Source organism: Salmo trutta, chromosome 27, assembly GCF_901001165.1.
Source record: "Salmo trutta chromosome 27, fSalTru1.1, whole genome shotgun sequence".
Taxonomy (NCBI): Eukaryota; Metazoa; Chordata; class Actinopteri; order Salmoniformes; family Salmonidae; genus Salmo; species Salmo trutta.
Window position 1 is genome coordinate 10516671 of NC_042983.1, and position 14216 is coordinate 10530886.

At 41.0% G+C, this 14216-nt stretch overlaps 1 protein-coding gene across 3 annotated transcripts; it reads left to right on the plus strand.

The window, feature by feature from the left end:
- Positions 1-739: 739 nt before the first annotated feature.
- Positions 740-13434, plus strand: LOC115164288 (erlin-2). Of its 3 annotated transcripts, XM_029716604.1 has the most exons (13): positions 740-846; positions 1158-1233; positions 2925-3032; positions 3200-3281; positions 4033-4079; positions 4206-4267; positions 6592-6717; positions 6918-6991; positions 8153-8211; positions 8643-8734; positions 8960-9049; positions 10145-10224; positions 10575-13434. In XM_029716604.1, exons 2-13 carry the CDS (start codon positions 1193-1195, stop codon positions 10746-10748), a joined length of 1035 nt encoding a protein of 344 aa, XP_029572464.1. In that variant the 5' UTR covers positions 740-846; positions 1158-1192; the 3' UTR covers positions 10749-13434. The 3 variants fall into 3 exon arrangements, with proteins under 3 accessions (XP_029572464.1, XP_029572465.1, XP_029572463.1); XM_029716605.1 differs by lacking the exon at positions 1158-1233 and having other exon boundaries at positions 743-846; XM_029716603.1 differs by lacking the exon at positions 740-846 and having other exon boundaries at positions 1031-1233.
- The last annotated feature ends 782 nt before the right edge of the window (positions 13435-14216 follow it).

The following is a 14216-nucleotide window of genomic DNA, read 5'->3' on the forward strand; positions in this document are numbered from 1 at the left end:
TCAATTTGATGTTATTTTAATTGGACAAAAAAAAAGATTTTCTTTCAAAAACAAGGACATTTCTAAGTGACCTCAAACTTTTGAATGGTAGTGTATGTTTGAATTTTCAAAGTAGTTATTTTGGGAAGGCAGATAAAGCCTTTTTATCAAAAACAATCACTTTTGCATGTGAAGCACAGAATCCTACTCATTACCCCACGTGCTTAGCCTACATCCCTTTTACATCACTTCGGACAAAACGGGGCACCGAGCTCATGCCCGGGAGGCAGCCCGGTTCCAAAATGAATGCAATCAACACTGGCCCAGGGCATTACTCGAATCCCCTCACTGGACAGTCTATATTACCACACAGGACCTTCCATTACAACACTCTCATCTGCATACTGGATTTAGGGGTGGTTTTATACCATTACATGTTCCCCACTAATTATGATCCTCTGTGAAGCACTGACCAAAACTATGGTTCCTACATTGTTACAGTAATATAAAAGCAACTCTGCCCTATTGTATCACAACAAACAGTGTAGCAATTTACCTATCAGTACACTTGTATAAATGCATAATATAAATGCCACAATTAATAGAAAAATCATAAACCTAGATATATGATTTAAAAAAATCACAGAAACAACTTCTACATAACAGTCAGAATATTTAGCTTTCTTTGATATAGTCTTTGTTGCCCTCTACCGGTTTTGAAGGATATTTCCTCTAAAGGCACTGAAGAACGCCCAGCTGATGACGCATGACGCAAAATGAGGAAGTGAACTTTGTAGTAGGTGTTAGCAAATGTTGTATTTATAAAAAAAAATTACCGTGGAGGAGGCACCTCGTGTAATAATACAGGTAATAATACGGGTTTCGAGTACACTTTTATTAATGGCCTTTTCAAGTATCTAACGTTACATGCAACAACAATGTATGTGAAATATTTAGTCAATGTAGGTTAGATACCATCCTCTGTAGGAACTAAAGATAGCTAACAAACTTAACGTTAAACTGTTGTTGCACAATGTCTGTTACGTAGTTGGCTTATCTTGTTTTGCGTTACTGGGAGGGGTGTATGAGTAAATCCAAGACTGGGCGCTTAGCTAGGTAATTCATGTTTAGCTGTCCGCATTCTGTCAATTGAAAGTGAAACAACTTCTCCATGTTAGACTTAGAAAGTGGAACCAAAGATACTGAACCAAAGATGACTGAACCTTCACGTGCGAGCTCAAGTTTCACGACCTGGTATGAAAAGCCTGCATGCTGTCATTGATTGATTGACTGACTGACTTGTAGTCGTCTAGACAAGATCACTATAGTAGATTTATATGATTCTTGTTGTAGCTGTGCACAGACTAATAACTTGTGGCAGGCTTCAGTTGTTGATGTTTTCGGGGTGAGGTGAGGCAGGCGAGAAGTTTCCATGCCTTTCTTGGTCAATCCTCTTATAATGTTGTAAGGTCAGTCCCTGCTGATGTCTCAGCTAAGCTTCTTCTTCCTGACTAATAGGAGTTTAACTTGACAGCAGCATGCCTAGCTGGCACAGAACGTTTTATTCATGTTTTACAACATAGTTTCTTTTGCCAGCTGAATGATCTCACATCCAGAGCCATCTATTGACAAATAGAAGGCTCTGCTCAGATGTTGTTTTAAACTACGATTCTATTCTAATCAACTGTCCCAACATCCAGAACTTGCAAGATTACTATTTACTACACTAAAACAACATTTTTGTAAAAGCGGTAGAATATTTGTAAGGTTATGTATTAGATTAGACTTCAACTCTTCAGTGAAAGGTATCAACAGTGCATTCGGAAAGTATTCAGACCCCTTCGCTTTTCCACATTTTGTTACGTTATATCCTTATTCTAAAATGGATTAAATAAAATAATCTCATCAATCTACACACAGTACCCCATAATGACAAAGCAAAAACAGTTTTTTTAATATAAATGTCTGCAAATCTATTACATTTTATAACAGAAATACCTTATTTATGTAAATGTTCAGACCCTTGGCTATGAGAATCGTAATTGAGCTCCAGTGAATCCTGTTTCCATTGATTATCCTTGAGATGTTTCTACAACTTGATTGGAGTCCACCTGTGGTAAATTCAATTGATTGGACATGATTTGGAAAGGCACACACCTGTCTGTATAAGGTCCCACAGTTGACAGTGCACGTCAGAGCAAAAACCAAGCCATGATGTCAAAGGAATTGTCTGTAGAGCTCCGAGACAGAAGGAATTGTCCGTAGAGCTCCGAGACAAGATTGTGTCGAGGCACAGTTCTAGGGAAGGGTACCAAAACATGGACTGAGAGACTAGTCAGGATCAAGGGAAAGATGATCGGAGTAAAGTACAAAGAGATCCTTGATAAAAACCTGCTCAGGACCTCAGACTGGGTTGAAGCTCTCTGAATGTCCTTGAGTGGCCCAGCCAGAGCCCAGACTTGAACCCAATCAAACTGAAAATAGCTGTGCAGCGACGCTCCCCATCCAACTTGACAGAGCTTGAGAGGATCTGCAGAGAAGAATGGGAGAAACTCCCCAAATACAGGTGTGCCAAGCTTGTAGCGTCATACCCAAGAAGATTCGAGGCTGTAATCGCTGCCAAAGGTTCTTCAACAAAGTACTGAGTGAAGGGTCTGAATACTTATGTAAATTTGATATATATATATATAAACATTTGCAAAAATGTATAAAAACCTGTTTTTGCTTTGTCATGGGGTATTGTGTGTAAATTGATTAGGGGGAAAAAACGATTTAATGCATTTTAGAATAACATAACTTAACAAAATGTGGAAAAAGTCAAGGGGTCTGAATACTTTGAATGCACTGTAAGCTTGATTATTATTTAATTCATCCATCCTCTATGTCCAAAATTGTGCATGCCAATCCTTTAAAAACAAATTGTTTATTCTTCCTCTTCTTCCCAGGATGGCACAGTTGGGTGCCATTGCCTCAATAATCTGTGCGATTGGAGGCGCAGCTCTCTTCGCCTCTGTACACAAGATTGAGGAGGGACACACAGGAGTTTACTACAGGTCAGATTTATGTTATGTCTTCATTTAAATTGATCTATTTTTATGTAGCACAGGCATGTCTCTTTGACATGCATGCAGAGTAAGGAATCATATCATCTCTATTTGTGGCAGATCTAGCTGTTATGTTGCTCCCTCCTAAACGCGTCCTTGACTTGTGTGTTCCACAGGGGAGGAGCTCTCCTGACCACCACCAGTAACCCTGGGTTCCACCTCATGATGCCTTTCATCACTAACTTCAAGTCTGTGCAGGTAAGACTGGTGTCTTAGGCCCTGGGCATGACTGGTCTCACTGGGGTTTAGGCTGAAATGTAGTTGAACAAAGAGAGGAACTGAAACCTGACTGGTCTGAGAGGTTTCTGAGGTGAAATGTACTAGGGCAAAGGCTGAGGCTGGACTTCAATCAAACTGCAAAGTTTAGGTAGTTCCTTTGTTTACAAAGGTCACCCTGTGCCCGCACACTTCTTATGTTGAAAAGTGACAGCAAATCTATGATGGGAGTCTACCAGGAGTGTATTCACTAGGAACCAAACGGGGAGGGACCTGCCTATATTTGTCTAATAGTAAATGTAGGTTACGGTTTCTGTTACAGAACATTTAGCTACGAGTGTGCTACTAATGAATACACCCCTGGTAGGTTTGCAGGTTTTCATACAGTGGTATTGTCACATACACCGGATAAGTGCAGTGAAATGTGTTGTTTTACAGGGTCAGCCATAGTAGTACCCCTGGGGCAGATTAGGGTTATGTGCCTTGCTCCGATTTTTCACCTCGTCGGCTCGGGTATTCGAACCAGCTATCTTTCGGTTACTGGCCCAACGCTCTTAACCGCTAGGCTACCTTCCACCCAAAGACCTGCCAGAAGAGTTTTTTGGCCATGGGGAAAATAACTACTGTGTAAATACTACTAATACATACTACAATGTAGGTTTTATTGAATTGAGCCTTGCAGAAATGATGGATCTGTCGAGTGTACAACGCCTTCTCTTTCTGTTCTTTGTAGACCACTCTACAAACAGATGAAGTGAAGAATGTACCATGTGGCACAAGGTAGGATTGTCTGTCGTCACTGCCCAAAATAAACTTAATGGATGGAAAGATTACCAGCTACTTTTATCTCCATTCTTGAAAATGTATTGTATGTATGTCTAGTTACATTCTGTTTTATTTGTTCAGTGGGGGAGTGATGATTTACTTTGACCGGATAGAAGTGGTGAACTACCTGATACCCTCAGCAGGTAAAGTCATAAGCCAATGCATCAAACATTGGAGCAATTTTGACAAGGTGCTCAAGTTTTGTCTCTCTCAACACAAAACTAAAACTGATCTTACTTGTGACATAACATGTCTGATGTTCAAATCCCTCCTTAGTATATACGCTATATTGTTTCAAAACCAGTGTAACCCATGTATTGTAAGAGTGTGTTGTCCGCAGCACCATCATTTCAAAGGGAGGCTCATTTTCCAACTTGTGTTTGAGTAAAATAAAACAATTGTTTAGTAAGTCACTGGTTTTGTTAGTGAAAGGCGTCTGGACACATTTAAACACTGTGTTTACTCCATGTTCTCTCAAAGTGTGCTCCAAGTCTCTTTTGTTATGACAGATGTAAGGGGTGGGGGGGGATGGTTGTGTACTTAGCAGTGTTGTAGTAATTGAGACTGGTCTCTTTTTTTTCACCATTCTGAATTTCTAAAGGATTGATATGTTGTTGTAAAATACGAACACAGAAATACTGGACATTTTGAACTCTTATGCTGGCAATTTGACACAATTTACTATCCCCCTCCAGTCTCGATCTTGACTCTGACTCTATTTGCTCCGGTCTTGAATCAGTCTCTCTTCAGGTGGTCTTGAACACACACTAGTACTTGGCAACCATTTTGAACACAGCTTATTGTAACCCTGCGATAGACTAGCTTCCGGTCCAAGGGGTGTTACTTGTACATCAAGCTGCCTGATGCTAAGAAACAGGAGACGCTTCTGCCCTATGGACCGTTCTGGCTCGGACCAAGCTCCGTATTTACTGTAGCCACTACTACTTACTTACTTTATACTGCTTTCACATAGGATTTACGGTACTGTATAAAAAATAAAAAAAATAAAACAAATGTAATATTGAATACCTTTCAGATATAAAGAAAAGGTGGGGAAAAAGTTGGCGGTATCGTGAAGTTGGCGGAAAAACGTCTTGGTGTGAAAGGGATATTACTGTAGCCCACAGGAGGGGAGGACGGCTCATAACAATGTCCGGAGCGGAGTAAATGGAATGGCAACAAACACCTGGAAACAATGTGTTTGATGTATTTGATACTATTCCACCAATTCCGCTCCAGTCATTGCCACGAGCCCGTTCTCCCCAATTAAGGTGCCACCAACCTCCTGTGCTGTAGCCATTCTTCTTTGTCCTTTCTCTGCAGTGTATGGTATAGTGAGGAACTTTACAGCAACTCTTTCGCCTCTCTTCTACAGTGTATGGTATAGTGAGGAACTTTACAGCAACTCTTTCGCCTCTCTTCTACAGTGTATGGTATAGTGAGGAACTTTACAGCAACTCTTTCGCTTCTCTTCTACAGTGTATGGTATAGTGAGGAACTTTACAGCAACTCTTTCGCTTCTCTTCTACAGTGTATGGTATAGTGAGGAACTTTACAGCAACTCTTTCGCCTCTCTTCTACAGTGTATGGTATAGTGAGGAACTTTACAGCAACTCTTTCGCCTCTCTTCTACAGTGTATGGTATAGTGAGGAACTTTACAGCAACTCTTTCGCCTCTCTTCTACAGTGTATGGTATAGTGAGGAACTTTACAGCAACTCTTTCGCCTCTCTTCTACAGTGTATGGTATAGTGAGGAACTTTACAGCAACTCTTTCGCTTCTCTTCTACAGTGTATGGTATAGTGAGGAACTTTACAGCAACTCTTTCGCCTCTCTTCTACAGTGTATGGTATAGTGAGGAACTTTACAGCAACTCTTTCGCCTCTCTTCTACAGTGTATGGTATAGTGAGGAACTTTACAGCAACTCTTTCGCTTCTCTTCTACAGTGTATGGTATAGTGAGGAACTTTACAGCAACTCTTTCGCCTCTCTTCTACAGTGTATGGTATAGTGAGGAACTTTACAGCAACTCTTTCGCTTCTCTTCTACAGTGTATGGTATAGTGAGGAACTTTACAGCAACTCTTTCGCCTCTCTTCTACAGTGTATGGTATAGTGAGGAACTTTACAGCAACTCTTTCGCCTCTCTTCTACAGTGTATGGTATAGTGAGGAACTTTACAGCAACTCTTTCGCTTCTCTTCTACAGTGTATGGTATAGTGAGGAACTTTACAGCAACTCTTTCGCCTCTCTTCTACAGTGTATGGTATAGTGAGGAACTTTACAGCAACTCTTTCGCTTCTCTTCTACAGTGTATGGTATAGTGAGGAACTTTACAGCAACTCTTTCGCCTCTCTTCTACAGTGTATGGTATAGTGAGGAACTTTACAGCAACTCTTTCGCTTCTCTTCTACAGTGTATGGTATAGTGAGGAACTTTACAGCAACTCTTTCGCTTCTCTTCTACAGTGTATGATATAGTGAGGAACTTCACAGCGGATTACGACAAGGCCCTGATATTCAACAAGGTTCACCATGAGCTCAACCAGTTCTGCAGCGTCCACTCTCTACAGGAGGTCTACATTGGCTTGTTCGGTAACTCATCTATATTCAAAGGGTTTCAGAGGCCTAGTGTTGTGTCTGGGTGGTCCCAAATGGCATCCAATTCCCTACATAGTGCACTACTACTGCAAAAGTACTATACTGTATAGTGAATAGGGTGGTGTGTGGGATGCAGCCTGTCTCCATTGTATGTGTTTGTGCGTGCGTGTGTGCGTGTTGGTTTCCCTCCTCAGACCAGATAGATGAAAACCTGAAGCTGACCCTACAGGAGGATCTGACCTCCATGGCTCCTGGACTCATCATACAGGTACTGAGACTGGGAAGGAGACATGGAAGGGGGAAGAGACAACAAACCAATCTTAGAGAATCCTTGCATACTAGTATAAATATGTTTATTAAAGGTTTATATGCAAGGAATCCCGATGATTGATTTGATTTACTTGATACGCCACGTATCCTTGTGTGACTGGGGGAGGGAGCAATGGGAAGATGGAATTCTAGAGAATCCTTGCTTATAAATATGTTATTGATGGTTAATACTCATTTAACAATATCATGAGCAGTTTGAACATTGAAACTGCCCATGTTATGTGAGTACTCACCTTTCATAACTGTTTTTATATACAAGGATTACCTCGTATTGATTTCTGATTCGGGTTGATACTCCGCTTATCCTTGTGTGATCCAGGTAGAGCCACACGCACACGGGGTTGAATGGCAGACAGGAAACAGGGTTCAGTTTTTAAAGTAATGTGTAAGGTTAAAGTAGAATACTGTACTTCAACTTTATGAGGCTCCATATTGTGATAATGAATGCCAGGTGATGAGTGGGCTGCTAAGCGGTCCTGGGTGGACTTCAGTTACTAGCTAAAACTTAATGAAAGACAATAAACAGAACAGATCCCATGTTGCAATATCTGGACTGGAAAACGATGAGAGATTCTGTCTGACTCAAAAATGAGAGAGCGAGATGGAGAAAGAGAGAGGAGGGAGAGAAATAATCATTTCCTCCCCAACCCCACCTCTGCTCATTTCTTTCCAGTTTTAAGGCCCCTCTGGGTTTAAACACTTAGCTTTTTGTCCTCATTAATCCTCTAGACGAAACTATAACAGCTGTAGATTCTGCCAGGAACGAATAACACTACAATACAGCTCACTTCAGAGAGTTTGTGGAGGAGTAAGATTGCATTTGTTCTTTTGTGCTCCCAAATTGAACTAGGTCTGTGCCCCAAAAGGCACCCTATTCCCATGACCAGAGCCCTATGGGGCCAGGTCAGAGGTAGTGCACTACAAAGGGAATGGCGTGTCATTTTGGCATTTAGCCTAGATGATTCCCTGGTGATGGAATGCCTCTTATTGCCATGTAATGACTTGCAGTTCCAAAGTCAAACAAATGTTCATTCTGATCTCGATCATCTCTCCGTCACCCCTCTTTTTTACGGTTGTGGTTCGGCAATCTTGACCACAGGCGGTCCGAGTCACGAAGCCCAACATCCCTGAGAGCATTCGGAGGAACTACGAGATGATGTGAGTAAAACAGTTGGCTGTGTAACACTGAAACATTCTAGAACACTGCAACGCTCCATATTCCCAAAACCCCCAACCCCCTTCCGTCCTGTAGTCATATTCTCCTCAAACCTGGGTGTATCCCAAATGGCACCCTATTCCCTCTATAGTGCATGATCTTTGACAAGTGCACTGCATAGGGAATAGTATGCTATTTGGGACACTCACCACTTCCATCTGGAGGGCTTTAGTAATGGACTGATGATGGTATTTTTTCCATGTTAACATGCTATTACCTGGCTGTTGTTGTTTTAGGATGTTCTGGTGAGGGATGGGACACATGCTGTGGGACTGGAGAAAGATATTAACCAACTTTTAGCATGCACCTTTAATGTGTGTGTGTGTGTGTGTGGTGTGTGTGTGTGTGTGTGTGTGTGTGTGTGTGTGTTTAGGGAGGCTGAGAAGACAAAGCTTCTGATTTCTGCTCAGACTCAGAAGGTGGTGGAGAAGGAGGCGGAGACAGAGCGGAAGAGGGCTGTGATCGGTCAGTCATGTGATTGGTCAGACACTAACGCACTATGACCTTTACCTTTTCACAGAAAAAAATATTAAACTGACATTTTATAATAGTACATTTATAGACATTTATAAACAAATGACTGTAAGTCTGTTTTGTTGAACTCATTTTTAAGAGGAATTCTGCCCATTTTGTCATTAAATCCCAGAATGTAAGGCTCACTTCCTGTCTCCTCCCTGTGCTGCTCTACAGAGGCAGAGAAGTTGGCTCAAGTGGCTGAAATCAAGTTTAGCCAGAAAGTCATGGAGAAAGAAACAGAGAAAAGGATCTCTGAAATTGAAGGTGTGTATGTGTGTTTGGCAAAACAATAAGACGGTATATTTAAGCAATAAGGCCAGAGGGGGTGTGGTATATGGCCAATATACCACGGCTAAGGGCTGTTCTTTGCAACACGGAGTGCCTGGATACAGAGCCGTGATATATTGGCAATATACAGCAAACCCCAAGGGTGCCTTATTGCTATTATAAACTGGTTACCAACGTAATTAGAGCAGTAAAAATACATGCTTTTGTCATACCCGTGGTATACGGTCTGATATATCACGGTTTTCAGCCAATCAGCATTCAGGGCTCCAACCACCCAGTTTATAATTGTCTTTAGGCCACTGGTCAGTGACATGGCATGCTGGCATAACAGGGCTTTTAAAGGACATTTTTGTCCTTTTTCCTGTGGGTCTTGATGGTAGAAAGAGGAGTCTCCTGAGGATTGACTATGGGAGCTCAAAGCTTAAGTGCAATACATTTAGACATACCCCGTTAGCCATTTTCGCATGTGCTAGGCTATCCATGGAAAGTAAACTTGTCGTATTCTCACGTGGGGAGAGGGAACATAAGCTCTGGCATAGACAAATTGGAACGTTTTAGCACAACACAAATAAGGGACAGTTCCCGGCTCGACACACTCTCATGGTAGCCTTATGTCTGCCTCACCACTCACAGAACGGAATTCGTAATATAACAAGCTCCTGGGATTTTAAAAGTATTATCTTGATTTTAAAATGTTTCTGACCCACAATGTAATTCTGAACCGCGGCCAACCCACCGGTTGAAATAATGTTTTCATCCTACCCGCCAGCTGATTGTTTTTGCGACTCACCCGCCGGGAACCGCGGATATCTGACCCGATGCAGAACTATACTAACGATTGGTCCAATAGGGTAAATGCAGATGGGCAACCCCATGCTTCAGCCTATTTATTTATAGCCACTATGCTGCATCAGTTGGGCTACAGGTATTAATGCTAATAGCATACCTGATAATATGGACCATACATAGGCTATATGCTTGGTCCAATATGTTAACATGATTTTACTAGGAGGTGGAAATAATATTTTAGATGGCGTCAACACAATTTGACGTCTAACCCCTGGGTTGCAGACGGAGCATTCTTGGCTAAGATGAAGGCCAGGGCCGATGCAGAGTTCTACACAGCAGAGAGAGCGGCCGAGGCCAATAAGGTGAGTGGAACATACTGAGAGGAACAGCCGGTCCTCCTTGGCCCTAACCCTTCCACATTTGCAGATCTGAAGGATCTGTATAATCAGGGTAGTGAAAGATCTCTCAGCTCCCTCCATGTTGCTTCCTCCAAGCAGATCTACAAATATCCAAGGCGTCGAGCCATGGGGAGGTGGTAGGGAGTGAATTCAGACTGGCTGGAACAGTGGGAGAGAGAGAACACACTGCCCCTCAGGCTACAATCTAACAGCATCACAGGACAGCCATCACTGGCTTCTGCCTTCTCTCTCTCCTCTCTCCCTCCATCTCCACACTCACTTTCTTTCTCCCCCCCCTCTCTCTCCACTCCCAGTTGAAGCTGACGCCAGAGTATCTGCAGCTTATGAAGTTCCAGGCCATAGCAGCTAACAGTAAGATCTACTTTGGGAGTAAGATACCCCAGATGTTTGTTGACTCTGGCCCCTCCTCCACTAAGGCCTCTGATGCCATGGACGTCCTAACTGGACAGTTCCTGGACCTAGACTGATGGAGGGATGGAAAGGAGAAGAGACCCATCCCAGGGCTGGAGCTATGGAGCTGGGCCCATGCCAGCCACAAGGTGGGGTGAAAGATGAGCCTTGGGTATGTGTCCCAAATGGAACGCTATTCCCTATATAGTGCACTACTATTTTTGAAGTGTCTGGCCAGTGAAAATCTTAGTTTTAAAAGTTAATATTCTGTTAACTCATACCAAAATGTTTTTGACTTGTCTTATTCATATTTGTGACCAAAAAACTTTATACATTTAAAATTAAAATAAAAAAAACACTTCAAAAACCCCACCTCAAACAGTCCGTTTAAAGAAATAAAATAAATGCTTGCTATTTCCTTATAGAACATGTTGTCATGTTGGCTTATTGGCCGAGTTGGCCAATGAGCGGTCTACTAGCAAGAATATTTTTAATGACCAGTATACGGCCACACCATTCTGTTGTTGGGTTATGCCCACACCATTCAAACACAGGAAAACTGCTTTTTAACATACTTAAATGCCATTTTTTGGAAGGAAAACTATTTCACTCATATTGTTATTAATTATAGGTCGTATTTCATAGAAGTCTGGTACACAGATACTTTAAAGAGGCAATCAGCAGTTGCTACATTCATTTTTGGATTTATACATTAATGATATGTACCTATGGATTATTGAAGAATATAACTTAGAAATGCCTCATGAGCTTAGGTCAGCTGCCGTACACCATCAGAACCCAAAATATACGCTTGTTTTACTCCAGTGTTTGTTAACAAAGTAAATGTAAACAAACACTATATAGCCTCAACATGACCCATAGCTCTGTTTATTCATTTTAGTGGTTACATTCTTCCAGCCCCATCCCTCATCTTTTTACCAAACATGACATGTTTTTTCTACTCCTGATTGCCTTTTTAAAGCGCAACTGAAGGCAAACAACTTCTCTAATAGAAAATGGCATATGTGGCATCTATATTAGTCAAACTTTTATTCTAGTGTCAAAATTTACTACGAAGTGTAAATAGGATCATTTTGTTCATAAAGTCAGTCTTGTCCAAAACTGAGTTTTGTAAGTGAGTTCTTCATGACTTACTTAAGGGTTGGGTTTTGATTTCGACAATGCTCACTTGCCCACTAACACAGGGTTACACAGCTGCGGTGATTGCCTCTATCCAATCCTACTGCAGAACACCCAGACAGTGAGACATACCTGCCCATTAGCAGGTAACCCGGTACCGGTTTAAAAAATGAATGGAAGTATGGAGGTAGTTTTGTGCCTACAGAAAAAGGGGTTAAATATGTGTCCAAAAAAACTAAATATTTCCTGAACTTTCTTATACCTCCTAGATAGGACAGACACTTCAATACCTTATTCCTTATGATTTCCTGTCTTTTTTCCCATTTATGAATGCGTTATTCAGTGCATTTCTAAAGCCCAAATTAAATATTTTATCAAATTTTTGTATATATTTTTTTGATACCTACAGGGGCCTAAAATTCCAAATCAAATGGCTAACTAATCCATGGTTTGACCAATTCCATGTCAGCTTTGTAGAACCCCTACCCATAAGTGCACTACTACCCATAAGGCTCTGGTCAAAAATAGTACACTATATAGGGAATAGGGTGCCTTTTGGGATGCTACCCTGGACCGGAGGTTTTACTAGCCCTACAACAGACTATCCTAAGACCGTAGGCGAAACAATGATATATTGAATGTAACAGTGTGGTTTGGGACATTTTAAACATGAATTGAACTTTTGCAAGTGTATGATGTATGTTTTGTAACTTGATTTCATTGGTAGCGCTTTCATGTCTTTTCTATGTGTTGCATAGCTCATCATACTGTAAGTGTATGAGAGATATAGTTGTGTATGATTAACTACATTATTAATGATTAATTTACTTAATCATACACAATACATTGTTTGGAATACCTTGTTTCTTCATACAGATCCCTCTCCCATATGAATTGGCTGACTGTCTTTACCTTTTCTCACCAGGATCTTATCACAATAGCAGATGTAACAGATCTTGACTAGCCCACTGAATGAATATTACTTTACCTCCGTTTCAGAGAGTGAGCATTGATGTTCAATAATTTTTGGACTCAAGAAAAGTCAAGGTTGACTTGTTTTTCTCTCAATTATCTATAATTATGCTGGACAAAAGGCCATTATATTCATGTCTGCTCTTGAGAGAGTGTCCAAGACACAACAGAGAGTATCTGTTAGAAGTGAGATGTTGAGAAACCAGCTTCTCCTTGAGTGGGAACATTATCCCACGCTGGAACAGAGAGCGCAATGGCTTCTCTGTTAGTAGTAGTCATAGTATGACGAATACAGATGAACAACTCTGATAACGACACCTTGACAAACCACACTCCACTCAAAGCACTTTCTACACATGGTGTTTGTTCTCATGCTTTGCCACTCGTTTTAAACCATCCCATTTTATTTCCTGGTATTGACTACAAATGTTGTAGGAATGGCACTGAACTACACAGATGGATACCTTTTCTGAAACTGAGGCAGACTGTGGGCTGAAACTCTCCTGGTCTCGTTTTGATTGGGAAGGAAAGGGAAGGGGGGTGACATCTGAAAAGGGATAATGAGGTTTATCTTCCGCATCAAATCTTTCTGGGAATTGTGGATTTGTGACATAATCTAATTGTACATTATACAAAAAGTTCTACATACAATACAAGCCTCACACTCATTGATTAACCATCTTAACCCTCTGTTATTGCCTATCCCCATGATTTGGTGAAGGGGTGATACCAACCAAATCCAATTTTATTGGTAACATACACATATTTAGCAGATGTTATTGCAGGTGTATCATAATGGTTGTGTTCCTAGCTCCAACAGTGCCGTAGTATCTTAACAATTCACAACAATACACACACATCTAAAAGTAAAAGAATGGAATTAAGAAATAAATCAATATTAGGATGACCAATGTCGGAGTGGCATTGACTAAAATACAGTAGAATAGAATACAGTATATACATATGAAATTAGTAAAGCAGTATGTAAACATTGTTAAAGTGACTAGTGTTCCATTATCAAAGTGACCAGTGACTCCATGTCTATGTACATAGGGCAGCAGCCTCGTAAGGTACAGGGTTGAGTAACCGGGTGGAAGCCGGCTAGAGAGCGCTATTTAACAGTCTGATGGCCTGTCCAACCACTCCCAGTTCAGAATTTGAGAAAAAAATAGCAACTTTTGTCTTTATCTGCTAGGCATTTCATGATTTATTTTTTCCCCCCTTGATATTGGATATTAAGAGCATTACAGGTGCGTGCTTTAACAGTGCATTTTATTCTGATTAGTCCTTTCTTGTCTGCGGTTCATGACAGATCATGTCCATAGATATTAATCTCGTCATTGTGACGCATGTTTTCTTGAAGATTGGACCAGACCTCTTGTTATTTTCCAAATAAAATCTCAATTGTTTTTTTTGTTATTACAGTGATTTCT

Coding starts and splice junctions, on each gene's coding strand:
- LOC115164288 (XM_029716603.1), top strand. CDS start 1,151: ATGTTAGACTTAGAAAGTGGAACCAAAGATACTGAACCAAAGATGACT. Junction 3,033..3,199: donor CACACAGGAGTTTACTACAG/GTCAGATTTATG, acceptor TGTGTTCCACAG/GGGAGGAGCTCTCCTGACCA. Junction 8,212..8,642: donor CGGAGGAACTACGAGATGAT/GTGAGTAAAACA, acceptor GTGTGTGTTTAG/GGAGGCTGAGAAGACAAAGC.